General features: G+C 33.8%; 1 protein-coding gene across 4 annotated transcripts in view; it reads right to left on the bottom strand.

Moving 5' to 3' along the window:
• The window catches only part of LOC143246885 (CREB-regulated transcription coactivator 1-like), a 29,096-nt gene that overhangs the window by 2,661 nt on the left and 7,505 nt on the right, over positions 1–18,930 (bottom strand). For 2 of the 4 annotated variants that reach the window (XM_076494137.1, XM_076494140.1), the window contains exons 7-12: positions 14,997–15,079; positions 14,209–14,441; positions 13,034–13,272; positions 9,413–9,547; positions 5,035–5,316; positions 2,077–2,422 (exon numbers count right to left, since the gene is read on the bottom strand). In XM_076494137.1, coding sequence (XP_076350252.1) covers positions 2,077–2,422; positions 5,035–5,316; positions 9,413–9,547; positions 13,034–13,272; positions 14,209–14,441; positions 14,997–15,079 — 1,318 coding nt within the window. The remainder of the gene's footprint in view (positions 1–2,076; positions 2,423–5,034; positions 5,317–9,412; positions 9,548–13,033; positions 13,273–14,208; positions 14,442–14,996; positions 15,080–18,930) is intronic. The other 2 variants (XM_076494139.1, XM_076494138.1) reach the window with 2 other exon arrangements.

Below are 18,930 nucleotides of genomic sequence, written 5' to 3' on the forward strand. Positions count from 1 at the left end.
TACTTAAAATAAACTTGTCCTTCTGACCTTTACACCCGAGCCATCAAATTACATTAACTATTACTTAAAATAAACTTGTCCTTCTGACCTTTACACCCGAGCCATCAAATTACATTAACTATTACTTAAAATAAACTTGTCCTTCTGACCTTTACACCCCAGCCATCAAATTACATTAACTATTACTTAAAATAAACTTGTCCTTTTGACCCTTACACCCCAGCCTTCCCTTACTGTGCATGTCACGAGATTTGAGAAACATTCAAATTGACTTCTTTTTAAACTATACCCATTAGTATAGCATTAAATCATAGCTAATAATCTGTGTTTTAATAATATACAAGTTCTTAATTTTATAAGCTAATATTAACAAACATCCTGTACTTTCTCTGGTGTTAGAAATGTGACATATGACCCCTCCAATATGTACAAAATTTTAAGTGAATCACTCGCTATAAAATCATCATTGCTCAGACTAAACATAATTTTTATAGTCTTCTATCTTGTTGGTTACAAAGCCTTCAAATAGAGAATCATTTTTTGTTTTGTTTTTTAAACAGCAAAGCCACCTTGAACTATCTGTTACACTCACCCTGGGAAATCAAGCCCCTGCTTTCAGCATTGTACATCTGTAAATTTACCCCTACAGGGGAGCAGAAAATCAGACCCCTTTTGCACCACCTACCTGTCAAATCCTCTCTTTCAGGATTTATTAATGGTTCTCTGTTATTTACAACCAATAGAAAGCAAGAGTTTGCATCTGTTAGATGAAACATTGTTTTCTGAACAGAAAACTGTCAATTTCTTAGTTAGTACAAGCTTTGTTCTCATGGGAAAAATAAACAAGCTTCTGTGAAGTTGTAACAGTTTTCAACACATAATTTGAAGGCCAGAAAAACTGTAGTAGTAAAGGGAAATTGTCTGCTCTTTGAATGTTATTATTCCATGTTCTTTACTGCATTATATAATTTAATAACAATTATTTAGTGGATTACTACCACAAGTATAAAAAAAAGTACAGATAAGTGTCGTCGACAGTCAACTGCAAAAAAACGAAGACCCGTGTAACTGCTTCTTGCTTTTACATTTATTTATTATAAAAATAACTAAAATGTAGAAATAGGGATATCCTTAGGTTAGTTAAGGTTAGATTAGGTAAAATAATTAATACCTTTATAATAATGTTTCACGTGGCACGCATGCGAGCAGCTTGTGAGTAATGTAATTTGATAGCATAATGTGAGCTCCACATTCCCCAAGTGAAATAACACTTACAAAAGTGCAAGTTGTTGTTAAACATGGTTTAAAGAGAATAAAACAATAAACTTTAAATAAAACTGGACATATACTGTTACAAGTTTAAAACCAATCAGGATAAATGAAATTAGTTACATATTACAATGTAAAGTCATTCAACTGTATAACACAAATTTTGTTCCTGGATAGTACGTGTTATTTCTTAATTGCTTCTGTTGTAAAAGTACTAAAATGACCATTATTCACCTCAAACTTTGCTTTTGTGACCTGGATAATGAAGTTTAGAAATTAATCTATTTTGTATGTAAAAACAGGCAAATTTGCACATTTTCATTTACATAAGGTCTGAATAAAACAACATATGAATCAAGATTTACATGTATTTATACTAAAGCTATACAAAAGCACAGTTTGAAAACAAAAAAAGGTCTTTTCCATTTTACTCTAGGCTTAAGTAATTGGGAAATAACACTTTCTGCCCAGGAACAAGAAAAAGTAAACATTTTGTTACATAGTGTTATCTTTGTTTATCATTTACAAAGTAATAGTTATACACTTGTTGATAAGGTACATTTCCCTTATCTTATATTTGTGAGTATGAAAACCAAAAAAAATGTCTTTAAAATAAAAAGAGGTTAGTTTCACTGAGGATTACACTAGTTTCTTAAAACTACACATTGTAAAAGATGGATTTTATTTTCTTTTTTGCTAAAATTTCAAATACCAGTTTTTGTTTTAAATTACTAATAGAAAATTTTCAAAATCTACTTCTAAACAGAGATAGTAAAGTTGAACAGCAGAGGTTTTTAACAATCTTACTTGTGAGAATGATAGTTGGTGTTTGAGGGGTCTGGGGTGAGGACTGTGGAACAGAGGAGATGACTGTAGATTTAGAGTACAGTGTTGGAGAATGATGGTGAGGCTCTGATACCGTGGAAGATATCCCATAATACATGATATTGGTATCTACACCGTCCTGGGGTCTGGGCAGGCCTTCGCCTTGGAGGTCAGCATAGTGAAACTGATTTCTTTCACCCATACCTACATCTGCGGTGACCTGTGATCCTGACCCATCTACAGAATCAAAATTTGTGTGGTACATAGTGGAAACATTAGGTGGTGATACATTCTTATTGGATGTTGTATTCCTTCTCTGTGGAAACTGCTAAATAAAGAACATAAAAATAGGTAACGACTGACATAACGTAAAAATAGGTAACGACTGACATAACGTAACAAAAGGTAACAACTGACATAACGTAACAATAGGTAACATAACATAACATAACAATAGGTAACAAGTAACATAACGTAAAAATAGGTAACAAGTAACATAACATAAAAATAAGTAACAACTAATATAACGTAATAATAGGTATAATAAATTACGTAATTTATGTAATTTATAAAATACGTAATAAATATAACGTATATATACTTCACAGATTATACAATAAACAAATATCTAAATAAAACCCTACACATTTAATATATTGCAAAAACCTTTATTTCTCTGAAACTTCCATAACACACTAACAACGACTTATGATGTCTTACATCTGTGATTTTCAAACATTTAAAGAACAAGAAGAGCACTTGGTGTTAATAATCACATTCATATTTACATATTTTTATGCCTTTTATAAAGCTATAAAAAAACATGCAAAAAAGAACATTAAAGCAAAACAACAGTTTTGCCTGTAAAGGTATGTAACACTGTTAGCCCTAACTACAACTGTGTCCTCTGGTGGCTAAAGTTTATTAAATGCAACAGAATTAACCCTACCTAAGAATACTGATGCACAAATATAGTGTTAACCTCATTCACCTCAACAAGTTTACTTGTAAGTTCTCATGATAAAACAGTAAAAACAGACCTAACCTACTAACCTAAAGGTTTAAAAAAGTATTTTTTCATAATCAACAATAAGGTTATGTACATTGAAACATTAAAGAAATATTAATTCTCACACAACTATGAAACAGATTTGTATCAAAATGTTTCGAGTATTTTCATTATTAAAAACAAATCCATGTATAAGGCATCTGATGGATTAATTCTTGGTTTGGTATAATTACTATTGTCAGTTCAAACAGATTCCAAAAACAGAACAAAGTTTATTCCTGGAATGAACGAAGATATGTGACCACACCCACTTGACACAACAATACTGTAATTATAAGTATCTTGTAGATGAAGAAGGCCACTACTTCAATTACATCTATCCAATAAAAAGTTTAATTACATACAGCAGTATTCTGTATTCAAACTGAGTGCAAGACTATTTTCATTTTAAGTGTAAAAATACTTTTATTTGTGTTATAATTTTCCCATTTCACTTGCATAACTTCTACAACCTCCAAAAGGAGCACCGAAAGTTTATATTAGGTAAATTTATATACATGTATTCATTTTATTTCTCGATGATATATATTATCATTAATGTATAATGCAATGAGATGGTTAAAACATAAAGTACATATTTAATTTTTATGGAAAATTGTTTACATTTGTAGTTTCAAATCTTTTCACTTATGTTTCAGTTTCTTCTCCTCATTTTTTATTCATCTTGACACAAATCAAAGGTGCCCTCGAGGCATATTATAGTGTTTCTTGTAGACATGCCCAACCCTGTAACAAAAGTCTCGTGCACCATTTAATAGCATAAATCTTGAGAACTGACACAAAGAATGATCTATATTTAAAAAAAAATGTTTAAACCTTTTAATTATGCAATTTAAAATGTAAATAATACATAATTAACTAAAATATAATAGTTACACCCAAATATAATTTAAAATGTATCTCTAAGTATAAGATATTCAGGTAAGAAAAAACTAAGTACTAGAGCAGGGGTTCCCAACCTTTTGGCACTCGTGACTTGAAAATGTAATTGATGAAATAAAATTAATGTTATCCCAAGCTACTTCTAACAAGGCTACCCGACTCCCCTGCCAAGGCTTTGCGACCCCCTGGTGGGTCGCGACCCACCGGTTGGGAACCCCTGTACTAGAGTGAAACAACAGTCAACAATTTCATGTGCTTTATCATCAAAACTGGACACATGTTTCAAAATATACCACTTTTAGACTACAGTGTAAAATGTGGTCTTTCTAATGATCATACACACGTATGCACGTTACAAAACTCAAACAAACCTGTTGAAGGTGGGTGTGGGTTCTGTCAGGGGTTGAAAAAATGTATTACTCGTTACTGTTTTCATTCAAGGAACTTTTAAAATGTGCGAGTCAAAAAGTTATGTATTTTAGAGTCTAGATGTATCTCTTTGCATCTGGTATTGTATTACTGAAAATACACAGTGCCAAGGCTGAGAATTTTCATAGTTTGTTGGTCATGTGACAAAATAGATCTGAAGTTTTAAGTTGATTCTTTAAAGGTTTCTTTTGTAATAAAGAACTTAAAACTTTGACAGAATAAACCTTTGAATTGTACATTATAATGCTAATTTCATTTACATACATCAATAATAGAGGTGTATAATCACATTTTGAATGTAATACAGTGACTTGCACAGAAAAATTCCTGAAAGGGTACCCACTGCAAAAGGGTGAATACCCCTCAATGGAGTTGTACATTTAAAAGAATGACTACAAGCCAACTATTCCAAAGCTCTCCCATTTTCCAGTGTCTGATGACTATACAAACTAAAAAAACTGCACAAAATTGCAAAGAACAGTTTCAAAATACCTCCCACGGTGCTTCAAGTGAGCATTATTTACCCATTCCCTTAAGACAGCACTCAAGTATAGGCTTACCATTACAAACTGGTCGGGTTCTTCAAAACTTTCACCTACAACATCATACTGCTCCAACTGATGGTGTAGAATATTTGCATGGTGGTTCTGTTGGTGTTGGTGAAACGTATAGTTATTATTGTCTGTAAAAGGACCCTTATTCAAAGATAAACTAGGTCCAAGGCCCGGAGAGTTGATGGGGGAAAAATTCTGAGACACAGGTGAATTAGGAACACTGGACGAGTGGTCAGCTACACTGTTGCTATGGTATGGCCCCACTGGCATCATCTGTGGACATTGAGACTGTAACAAAATACAATTTATTAAACATGTCAGAAATGTACACATGATGGAAAAAGTAAAAACTACAAGTACCTAATGCACATTATATTAACAGTTTCAACATGGTTGGGTAGGGGTCAAAGTGTATGTCACGACATTTTTATAGAATTCTCCTTCTCATGTTTTATTTCCTCAGTGTTGATAAACTATGTATGCAAACTCCAGACACGTACAGGACAGAACATATAACAGCAACCTTGTGTCATTATTTCAATAAATTTATTAGATGTGGATTCCAATTCTTCGCATCTTGATGACTGCTTGTCACTTGTCCACGGTATAACAACCGGAAAGGTCTCTTATGAATTATGCAATATGATGATACTGTGTTTTATTTCCCTAGCACGTATTTAAAAAGTAGATTTTGATGTGTGTGTATATAGTGAAGATGGTAGCTCCAAACACCAAAGGAAAATTTTAAATTTATTTATAACTTAGTTAGATATCCAACTAACTTACAGTGGTTTTTAAACATTCTATTTGAGTTCCTGATGCATTTTTTGTGTTATTAAAGTTATTATGCTTAAGACACAATAAACATAATTAGATAAAAAAGATGACTAACAAAAGCAGACAATGAAGTACAAGCCCGCCTAAAGATAGGAAAACCAGTGACATATTTTTTCTGTTATGCATTTCTTAACAAAAGCAACTAAACAGTAAAAAATTTTAAAAATCATGTGATTACTGTTTGAGGAATGTGTTCACACTGCATGACATATTGTTTGTCTTATCTAAGACAAATCCGAACACTGTTTGCACTTGTACTGTTTGTTAGAGGTCTTTCTCCGAGGAAGGTACGACATATTGTTTGTCTTATCCAAGACAAATCCGAACACTGTTTGCACTTGTACTGTTCGTTAGAGGTCTTTCTCCGAGGAAGGTACGACATATTGTTTGTCTTATCCAAGACAAATCCGAACACTGTTTGCACTTGTACTGTTCGTTAGAGGTCTTTCTCCGAGGAAGGTGCGACATATTGTTTGTCTTATCCAAGACAAATCCGAACACTGTTTGCACTTGTACTGTTCGTTAGAGGTCTTTCTCCGAGGAAGGTACGACATATTGTTTGTCTTATCTAAGACAAATCCGAACACTGTTTGCACTTGTACTGTTCGTTAGAGGTCTTTCTCCGAGGAAGGTACGACATATTGTTTGTCTTATCTAAGACAAATCCGAACACTGTTTGCACTTGTACTGTTCGTTAGAGGTCTTTCTCCGAGGAAGGTACGACATATTGTTTGTCTTATCTAAGACAAATCCGAACACTGTTTGCACTTGTACTGTTCGTTAGAGGTCTTTCTCCGAGGAAGGTACGACATATTGTTTGTCTTATCTAAGACAAATCCGAACACTGTTTGCACTTGTACTGTTCGTTAGAGGTCTTTCTCCGAGGAAGGTACGACATATTTTAATATCATGCAAGTTCAACTTAATTTTATAAGGCAATAAAAAAAAATCTTTAATTTCCTCCCCCTAGTGTGAGAAATATGAAGTTTGTTTTTTCTTGGCATCTCCTCTTCTCCAATATAACTACTACCCCTGCAAAATTTTAATATAAATTATGCAATAGAATATTTCCATCACTTGAGCATTTGTATGGTTACAAACACACCAAGTAAAAAATAAACTCCATCTCATCACATCCATCTGTCACACCTTCCTTCTCAGTAATTCTCTTTACCTCAATATTATATTACTTATAATAAATAAACAAACCAAGGCTGTCAAATGATGTATTATATTACATTGTTTTCTACAGAGAGAATTGTCAAATTTATCTTTCAGTACAAGCTCCATTTCACAGGAAGCTCATCAACTAGCGTCGATAAATTTTTAACAACTTTTATCTAATCGTTAGGAAGCCAGAAAAACTGTGAAAGTTATGGGACATTGTTATTTTTAGATGTTATCATTCCAATTAGATAAAAAAATTATTTAATGCATTACTTAGCACAGAAAAATAGATTTAAGTGTCCTCAAGAATCAACACCAAAAAAGAAAAATAAAGGCCCATGTAAGTTCTTTATTTATTATAAAATAAATTAAAATGTCAAAAATAAGAGATCTATTTTGGTTAATTTCTATACCATAACATAAGCCTATAATCCTAAAGAGATAGACAACTTATAATGGTGCGAATTGTAGTTAAACAAGATTCAAAGGGAAATGAAACAACAAAATTTAAATTTAAATACACGTACTCTGTCACAAGTTTAAAAATAATTAGGGTAAACAAACTTAGTTTCACGTTACAATTTTAAGTCATTCTAGAAAGTAAAAAAGGGAACTTCAGATTTTTTTTGTGGTGGTTAGGAGGTCGGTCAAATCGACCCACCTTGTACAGAGTTAAATTGGAAAAAATAACAGGTAAAATATAAAATTTTACTGAAAAATATTTAGGAGGTTTTAGAAATATGCATATGAACTTTCATGTGTCTGAGATGAAACAAGTATTTTTAATCTTAACATGAAAATTACTTTGTACTCACATAAGAATAATAAAAAAAAAGACTCAATACATTCACAGACATATCTTTATTAAAAATACTTCATTAAACAAATCTGATATCTTTGGTATATAAAAGATTGTACTATTTCCTGAAAGTCTGCCAAAGTTTGTGAAGATACACTATAATATTATAAAATTTGGTAGTAATGAAACTATAACAGATGGTCACACAGTTGGTCAATTCAACCTAGTCTGTGTTAAGAGAGCTACAAAAGCAAGAAAATATCAAGAGAGAATAGCGATACTTCTCTCAATCCAGAAAAAGTTAATTGTAAAAGATGTGAGCACTTTCAGCAGTTATATTGTTGCTCAGAGTTCTTGCTTGTGAAACACTCATACATTATCCTTATCTATCTTTCAATCAGTTTTAATGGAATTGTTATTCCAGTTTAAGGTTTTTAGCTATAAATTAGGGTACACTGTGTCAGTATTGCTACTCAAGGACCTCACCCATTATAATTTGGGCATTCTCTGTATTTAAGTTATTATACAAGAATGTTAACTGTGATACAGGTATTATCTATATTTAAATTGCTACTCCAGAGTTTATCCTTAAAATCATTTAGGCATTACCTATGTTCACATTATTATTATTTAACACTCCTACGAAAAGACGTTTCTAGTCCTGATTTCTCCAAGCCCGTTCCCCTGGCTGTGGTTTCGCTAGATAGTAGATAGGGACAGTGGGAATCTCGTTAATCCATTCATTAATGGATTTAAATGGCAATTTCATTTAAATACAAAATTATTAGCCTAATATTAATAACCTTTCAAGTTGCTCTGGGGCCTATTAGGCCCCACTTTTCGTAGGAGTGTTAAAAGTATTACATGTGGGATATTTGGGCAATTTCATAGTTTTGTTACTACCAGATCTCACGTGAAAAAATTTTAACAATTACCTAAAAACATTAAATAGAAGAACATTTAAAACATATAAAAGTAGTGAACTTTATATAGAATATTCCTACAAACCTGCTGGGTTTATTTAGAATATTACCTATACCTGTAGTGACCAGTTTTCAAGAAACTGACCTATATTAAGTAGTGGAATTATTTCAAATCTTGCTTGTACAACTACTGGACTTGTCTACAATATCCTATATTAAGTAGTGGAATTATTTCAAATCTTACTTGTACAACTACTGGACTTGTCTACAATATCCTATATTAAGTAGTGGAATTATTTCAAATCTTACTTGTACAACTACTGGACTTGTCTACAATATCCTATATTAAGTAGTGGAATTATTTCAAATCTTACTTGTACAACTACTTGACTTGTCTACAATATCCTATTTTAAGTAGTGAAATTATTTCAAATCTTACTTGTACAACTACTGGACTTGTCTACAATATCCTATTTTAAGTAGTGAAATTATTTCAAATCTTACTTGTACAACTACTGGACTTGTCTACAATATCCTATATTAAGTAGTGAAATTATTTCAAATCTTACCCATACAACTAGTGGACTTTAATGAAGAATATTACCTGACAAAGTAATGAACTTATCTAAACTTATTCCAGTTTTCAGAATATAGTTACCTGCGAAAGTGCTTGACCTTGTCCATAATTATGGTGTGGGCTCTGATTAGATTGTTGCTGTGGATACATACCAAATGTTGGCTGCTGAGGCAGATAGTTGTTTAACGAAAGAGCATTTGTGTCAATAGTCAAGCCCTAAAAACATGAATTCATCCTTTTATTTATAATTCAAAACAACAAAACTAAATTATAAAATTAATTCAACAAAAGCATCAACTTGGCATTGCAGTACTGAACTAAAAATCAGCCACATTCAATCGATACGAAAACGTCAAAAACTGGAACAACTATGAATTAAAGTGCAATTATTTTCCAAAGCTTTAGTAGAAATTACAGACACAGACAGCATCACCACAAAGAGGAACAAGAGATAAAGCATACCAACAGTGGAAGTGTGAAGAGATAAGGGATGGCTTTAATGTCATTTGAACAAAATCACCTGGACAACAGTGACCAGAACAGGGAGACAGCATCTTTCTGCATGGAACTTGTAAAGCTTCCCTAGCATCTGTTGGTTTGATTATTTAAATAACCTTAACTGACATGCATTTTAATTTGAATATTCTTCTCTTATATCACACTTCAAATTGAGAAAACAACTGATATTTCATAACTGTGTTAAACTTTATAAAAGTTTCAAATACAGAATATGTTTTCATGTTTATCTTTAAAAAGTATTCATTAACCCACCAGATGTAGCTGCTCTAAACACACATGAAAATTTCTTTTCAAGCCATGCACAGCAAACAGCACACTCTCATTCAACTGATAGACTCTACCCTACTTGGCAAACCAATAGTTAATGGGTTAAATATGCAATCATTATTTACTGGGAAAGTTACTTCTTGAATTGTGTGTAAATAATGCAAGCAAAACTCTTAACCCAACACTTTTGATTTTAGCTGTTAAAGACAGAAAGATGTAAAGGTGATAAAACATCTGAAGCCTTGTCAACGTAAGAAAATATTTTCTCAATGACCTTTGAATGCTGAACTTGTATTGTTTAAAATTACACGTTTTTCCTGTTTCACATTATTTTGGACTCTTTGTTAACTCATTTCTTCCTCTTCACACTGATCATGTGGTAAAATTGACCTCTACACATCGACCATATATTAATGTTCACTCCGAAGCAAAGATTATATATTAATCCCCACACAGTGAAGTACACCCCAACACCAGGAATATTTGGTAGAGTTCACCTATACACAGACACCACATGGTAAAGTTGTCCTATACATACTGACCATATGGAAAATTTAATCTCATGCTTTCACTTATGTTACTGATTAATATTTTCTGCCTCATTGGCAGATCTATGCATAAAGAGTTAGTGCTTGTTTGTAGTTTTGTTTAGATTACGAAGGGAGAGATTACAAATGTTAACAAAACAATTAACCCTTTCACTACATCAGGCCCAACAAGAGGGGGAGTCAGGGGGTCACGGTGCCCTGAGGCCCAGGAGGAGAGCCTATATATAATGCCTTGCCACTTTGGGTATATATGTAGGGTGGGGGGGTGCTTAATGATTGCTGCTCTGGGGTCCCCCCAATGGTTCTCGATGGTCCTGCACTACAAGCTTGGTACCAGGGACTGACCTCATAATCATTTTATACTTGTTAACATAACATGTGCATCTTAACAAACTTTGGCAGGCTGTCATTTAACACAACTTTTCTACAACAAATACCAGATTTTTTAACTATGTATCTGCTCATGCATTCTTTCTTTTCGAATGCTGACTACTCAACATTCTTCTGCGACTATTCGGTCAATCTGATTGACCTCGTAACCATCATTAAAAAAAGAGAAAATAAAACAAAATTTGGCTTCTTTGTTTCTAGAATAACTACAACTTATAATGTGAAATTATAAATGTTTAGTCTAAATTGCTTAAATCTTATGATACCATACATAAGTGTTATTTTTGTTTCACTGCTTCTTCAATTATGGCCGACTAACACAGCAGAAGTTTCAGTTATTGTGTATCTAATATTACCATATCCAATACTATCTTGGGTTTGTTCTAATGGATCAACACTTTGTAAAACACAGCCACAATACAATTATAATACATTGCACGATACAGAAGACAACGAACTACACTGGTCACGAAACTAAACAAGTTTGTACTCGCATGCACCACCTTGCTGAATTTTGCACATGGATGACGAGAAACAAAATATGCAGCTGCATACATACGTGTGTGTGAAACAGTTTTGTTGCCATGTACTGATAAACTTGTTTCTGGTTTCATACAAAGCATTTGGTAGAAATGATAACAAGAAAGTAAAACACAATCATAGTTTTAACAATGATTTATCTCCAAGAATCTAATTCCCATATTTTAACATTTAACTAGTTATTTATTAACTGCATACATACCTATATATACACACACACACATACATATAACTGTTACATATATATAAAATGTAGTGTCTGTCCTTTTGTTACACTCAGCAACAAAACTGTCACCTGATACTGTTGTTAGGCCAACAACAGTATATAAGTTGAATGCCTAAATCCACATAATTACAAAAAGGCTTTAACTATTATGGGATGTTATAGATGTTACAATTTTTTATGCCGTGATTCACAGGAACAAAAATATGACCCGATACTGTTGTTAAGCTTCATGCTGAAAGTGGACTTTCGTAAAACATTCAGTGACGAAAGTTTGTTCTGAAAAGTTTAGTGGGTGTTGTCAAATCCGTAATGTTTAATGTCTTCTCTAAAATATTTAGTGGCCAAAATCTACCCTGAAATATTTAGTAACAAATGTCCACTCCAGTATTTAGTGATCCTTGTTCCCACAGGAACATGTAGCAACCAATGCTCATTCTAAAAATGTTTCATTTCATGAGATAATTTATGGAAAATAATCGTATTTCCTCCATTAACCAATTGAAATAAATATTTTTATTTTATCAAAGTGAGATTGTTTTTCTTTCATGATGAAAGAGAAGGTTTTACAAACGAAGCTTAGTGAAGGGAGGGTGAAGAATCCCAGGGTTTTTTTTACACGATATTTATTATATGACAGCTAGTATGCATGTGTGTTGATACATATACTTTTTAGAAATGTTATCTTTTGAGCTTTCAATGAAAGAAATTTTAGACTTGAGCAACAATTTGCAAGAAGACAAAAACAACTGGTTTTTACACTTTTCCCCAGATAAGATATTAAATATTGTTAAGCAGGTTTCACATACTCGGAGGTTCCACCCGATACTTTAACATAACCCTTCCCATTTTAATGTCCGAATTTTGTTCATTTCCACCCGACTACACACACTTAAATTTATCAACAATTTAAAACATTGCTGTGTTTTTAAATCTTGAAAATCTCTGTTTTTTTTATTAGATACAAATGAAGAGAATAAACATGAAAAATATTAAACATAAGTGAGAAAGGAAACAAGGAAGAAAAAGGAAACGGACTGTTGACATTTTAGAAAGAGTAACAAGTTCCAGAGAAAGGTGCAGCCATTCCTTGATGTTATCAGGTAAAAGATTTGAAGATGAAAAGAAACAGATGCCAGAACCAGGCAGCTGTCATAAAGGGCATGACAGTTTTAAGCAGGAAACACTACCAGCCATCTCTGGTCTCAACCCTACCTCTACTGTAATTCGGGGTGGTTCGTGTCTTGGAGATGAGTAACATACTTGCTGTTGTGAAGAATGGAGGCCATGATGTCGCAGGTTACTGCTCCCAATCATCAAGTTATTGGAGTTGTGATGATGTCGTCGTCGCGAGGACGGGGAAGGAGAAGGTCCTGGGCTGTTGTGACGACTCCCTCCTGCACCACCCACACCTGCTGTGGGCTGGATGAGTGTACCACTACTAACATTTGGACCTGTTGAAGAAAACAAAGCTGAAATACACCTTTTATTAGCACATATATGACATGACCAACAAGAAGCACCAGTAGACCATTCACATTTTTAATTTGTGAGAGATAATAGGGGTATAAGAGTGAAATTTATATTAGGAGATGCATCCCTTTGTAAATTTATCTAAATGACATACATGCATCTGTACACAAACCATACATTACAAACAGTTTCATCATCTGCTGCATGAAAATAACCTTTTACACATGGACTATTCAAAAGAGATACTCAATATATTCATGGACAACTCTTTTAGTTTATTAGAAATACTTCAATTAAAATGTTTTTGTACGCGAAAGACCTGTAAAGTTAACTGAAAGAAAGCCAAATTTTGTGAAGATGTGCACACTATATTGAAAGTTAGAAGTATTAAATATATAAAGACTATAAATTAGTACAAAGAGGTCATGTCGTCAGTCAAACTGACCAAGGTTATATTGACCAAGGTAATTTAGTTATTTTTTGAATTTATTGCTGTATAAATTGACATATTATAGTCTTAACCTACGAAAATAAGTTTGTTTTGTTGAATTTTCCATAAATATGCTCATGAGCTATCCATACAAGCCAACACTGATTGAGAAGTGATAGGCTAGTGATGACTGAAGTGTCATGTTAAGTGACAAAAGTGAAACCCATAACCAACAGACCTCGAGTTGAATGTCCTAACCACCATATCATGCCAGACTCAAAAACATGTAATTACTTAAATACCTTAAGAATTACTAACTAGCAAAAATTACCCTCATGTTCTCATTTGATGCTAATGATGTCTGTCGCACCTTCAGACCCTGATTAACTATTTCAAAAAAATATCTAAATTTTTATCTAAATCCAACCTTTGTTTTTTAAATGATATGAAGACAAAAAAAAACTAATGAATACCATGAGAAACTCACCAATACCATGTGTATGATGCTGTTGAGGTGACAAGGATGAGACATGAGAGTAAGTAACAACATTAGATTGAGAAGGACTGTGTTGGCTGTAGACCAAACCTGAATGATCTTCTATATCCAGTGGCGTGGCCAAAGGTGAAGGAAAGTGGAGATTGGTTAAATCTGGCAAGGAGCCAGTGTTGTTGGAAATTGGTACATGAATTAAACTGCTTTCCTCTTGCGAAGGATAAATGCTAGGTAAAAAATATTTAACTTAATGCAAACAAAACCACAGTAAATACAGAGAGAGATTTACTCATGAAAGTAAACCTAAAAATAACTTTAAAAAAATGATACACGTCCTAAAAATAATTTATCACCCCTGAAAAATAAAAGTATCTTATTCATTGTAATAATAAGACTGTCACTGCTATCAGTTTACTAAAAAAAACACCCCTATCTTCAAACAACATGAAGTTATAAATAGCACTAGTAAAACATGAAATTGTTTTGTAATATGCACTATAATAATTTCTTTTAAACACCACGCTTACTCAGAAGTTTCAACATGAAAAGATCTTCAAGAAATAATGAAAAAATAAATTTAACAAATCACTAGAAATACAAAAATTTAAATAACTCATAATAATTTCAGTCTTTAAACTTAAAATGTAACTTTATTTTACAAAAAGAGTTTTTCATCTATACTGGTAATTTATATTGGTATTGTAGAAGCCTATATGCTCCAACTTTATATTCACTGCATATGATTAAACCCAATAGCTTGTCAGTCAGATTCACAGTCTTACTTAATATCAGGAACTTCACATGATTTCGGACGTGCATGAGGAGACGGTGGAGATAAACCTACTTGATGTGGTTCTTGTGGTTGCTTTGTAGAAACAAATAACAAGATTATTTTAAAAAACCTTAAGTGAACAACAAAATGAATGTACAACAAATTTAAATACAAACCTTATTACACCAAAATTTATATGTAAAAACGGCTCGTTTGGGTTGAGAACATTTTTTACGTAGAGGAGCAAACAACGTTTCGACCTTCTTTGGTCTTTGTTCCTCTACGTAACAAATTTTCTGAACCCAATTGAGCAGTTTTTACATATATATTATTACAATAAAATCTGTTTTAATTATATTACAATTAACTGTCCATAAAAAATTCAATTCGGTTTCTTTTCAAGTTTGCTCATTTGAGTTAAATGTCAAAAATATGGCTTTGTTCTTAAAAAAACAAATTCTTTGTACAGTATCCTTTTTTCATAAATGATTTTACCCCAAAACTAAAAACACTAATATTCAGCTCACAAACTACACAAACACTGCTTGAGTTCAACATTTTCAAATTTAATTTCTTGTACCCAATAAAACACTTCAATCAAACTGTTGTTGTCTGTAGTTACGAACAAAGCAATGCAATTTGTTTTTCAGTAAACATAAACTAAGCCTAATTTGTTTTTTAACAATAATCATTATTAACATGCTAAAAACTTCTCAATAATTTGACATGTACTATCACTGAAGACTCTACCCAACTGATATTCATAATAATGTTGATATAATCTCTGCCCCTCTTACAAATTCTAAGAACTTCATTGATCAATATAATCTCAAAGACATTTCACTAAAAGACAGAACTCAAGCAAAGGCTTTTTAAGTGTCCCAAACATGCTCCTGAAGCAGAGACGTCTTCAGTCAATATGGACCACTTTGTCAGGCCACATCTATTTTCTCTATGACCCGATGATCAGAATAGAAAATCGGTGAATGAGTTCGTAAGTTGTTAGAGTAAGTCACTAAGTTGAGAACTGTTGTCCTTATAATTTGTTATCAGAATAAATGTTTTATCAAGTATCGTTTGTAAATTATACATTTCTGTTAACACGTTTTATTTTTGTTGACACCAGAACTTTATTCACCAACATTAACCACTAATCTATGGAAATAAATGTGCGTAGATTCACTTTTTATAGCTTTGTTTGCTCTCGTACGTAACATATTTTTCATGTTATATTTTTTGTTGAAACACATTGAGATAAAAATAAATTGAACAATATTTCCCTAATGCACAATCTCAGACTTCACTTTCAAACACATTAAAGTCCCCAAGCATCCAAGAAACAGGTCTTTAAATCCACCCACTTTTTTCTCATCATGGGTGCAGCTAATTTTACAATGCACTTCTACCATCGAGAGTCACCCTCCGCCCCCATATTGAAATCTTCTTGTCTATAACAACTTTACTGATAAATTAAATAATTAATGAGGTAAACCACACAACCCGTCAAGCCTACCACTAACTTCCACAAATCAATAACACACAACCTGTCAAGACTACCACCAACCAGTAACACACGACCTGTCAAGACTACCACCAACCAGTAACACACGACCTGTCAAGACTACCACCAACCAGTAACACACGACCTGTCAAGACTACCACCAACCAGTAACACTGTCAAGACTACCACCAACCAGTAACACACGACCTGTCAAGACTACCACCAACCAGTAACACACGCGACCTGTCAAGACTACCACCAACCAGTAACACCGACCTGTCACTACTGTCAAGACTACCACCAACCAGTAACACACGACCTGTCAAGACTACCACCAACCAGTAACACACGACCTGTCAAGACTACCACCAACCAGTAACACACGACCTGTCAAGACTACCACCAACCAGTAACACACGACCTGTCAAGACTACCACCAACCAGTAACACCACGTGTCAAGACTACCACCAACCAGTAACACCACCTGTCAAGACTACCACCAACCAGTAACACACGACCTGTCAAGACTACCACCAACCAGTAACACACGACCTGTCAAGACTACCACCAACCAGTAACACACGACCTGTCAAGACTACCACCAACCAGTAACACACGACCTGTCAAGACTGCCACCAACCAGTAACACACGACCTGTCAAGACTGCCACCAACCAGTAACACCACGACCTGTCAAGACTGCCACCAACCAGTAACACCGCGACCTGTCAAGACTGCCACCAACCAGTAACACACGACCTGTCAAGACTGCCACCAACCAGTAACACACGACCTGTCAAGACTGCCACCAACCAGTAACACCACGACCTGTCAAGACTGCCACCAACCAGTAACACCGCGACCTGTCAAGACTGCCACCAACCAGTAACACCGACCTGTCAAGACTGCCACCAACCAGTAACACACGACCTGTCAAGACTGCCACCAACCAGTAACACTGTCAAGACTGCCACCAACCAGTAACACGACCTGTCAAGACTGCCACCAACCAGTAACACACGACCTGTCAAGACTGCCACCAACCAGTAACACACGACCTGTCAAGACTGCCACCAACCAGTAACACACGACCTGTCAAGACTACCACCAACCAGTAACACACGACCTGTCAAGACTACCACCAACCAGTAACACACGACCTGTCAAGACTACCACCAACCAGTAACACACGACCTGTCAAGACTGCCACCAACCAGTTACACACAACCTGTCAAAACGACCACTAACTACCACCAACCAGTAACACATGACCTGTCAAGAAGACCACTAACTACCACCAACCAGTAACACACAACCTGTCAAGACTACCACCAACTACCACCAACCAATAACACACAACCTGTCAAGATTACCACTAACTACCATCAACCAATAACACATAACCTGTCAAAACTTCCAACCAATAATCATTACTTTCTTTTCATTTATATATGTCAGTTCTAGTTTCCACCACACAAGTTTTAGAAACCTTAGTAGAAAGTGCTAAAAACATTAATTAGAAGAACAGATAAAGTGATAGGACATAGAATTAAAATTTCAAACGTCATGGGATACATTCAAGAATAGGAGAACTGATGCTGTATGGAACCTCGAGAACTATCTAGAGAAACTGAGAACTTAATACTTGTGTCAAAATCATTTATTCTGAAACCACACACAAGATATTAAATGTTAGCTATGTCTGCACACGTTTTAAGCTGTACATTAAAACTGCTGTCTTTACGTAATTTATGTAATAATGACCATATATGACAGTCATGCAGTACACGGCATTACAGGGTATCTCACAAGAAGCCTTGATAAAGGTAACATTTCGGGTCTATAAAACCAAAAGTAGTGCAAATATTATTTATCCACAAGAAACTTAGCAGTATAAAGTATACCTAACACATTGCAGAATATTTCAAAATTTTAGTTTGATACAACAAACATTTCCAAATTAAAAACATTAAGCTTTTAATGCCTTATACACAAGTTACACATTTGAGTTGCAGAAAAACCATATTCATGGTTCGAATTTAATACCAGTAAATCTGTGAACTGCTAGTTAGCATTGCATTTTTTACAAAAAAACTTCGTATGCATTAAAAAAATATGATATAACACATTTCAGTTGGAATATCTGTATCAAATACAAATAAACACTTGAAAGATCAACCCATAAATATGGTTGTTTATAGGCTGGAAACAACCTGATAGCAGAGCCACCAAACTCATGAATTACTCATAACTGGTTGATATTGTATAATAATATTTAATCATTTTTATTTCACCTCTAGTCAAGCTGTTTTAGCTACAATCAGATCCATATGCTTGAAATTAAGATTTATTAGAATAAAAGCTCCATAAACACCTAACCATTTTAATCAAATTAATAAACAAGTTCATGAATATTGTTCATTTCTTCTGTATAAAACTACAC

Source organism: Tachypleus tridentatus, chromosome 3 (assembly GCF_004210375.1).
Source record: "Tachypleus tridentatus isolate NWPU-2018 chromosome 3, ASM421037v1, whole genome shotgun sequence".
NCBI lineage: Eukaryota > Metazoa > Arthropoda > Merostomata > Xiphosura > Limulidae > Tachypleus > Tachypleus tridentatus.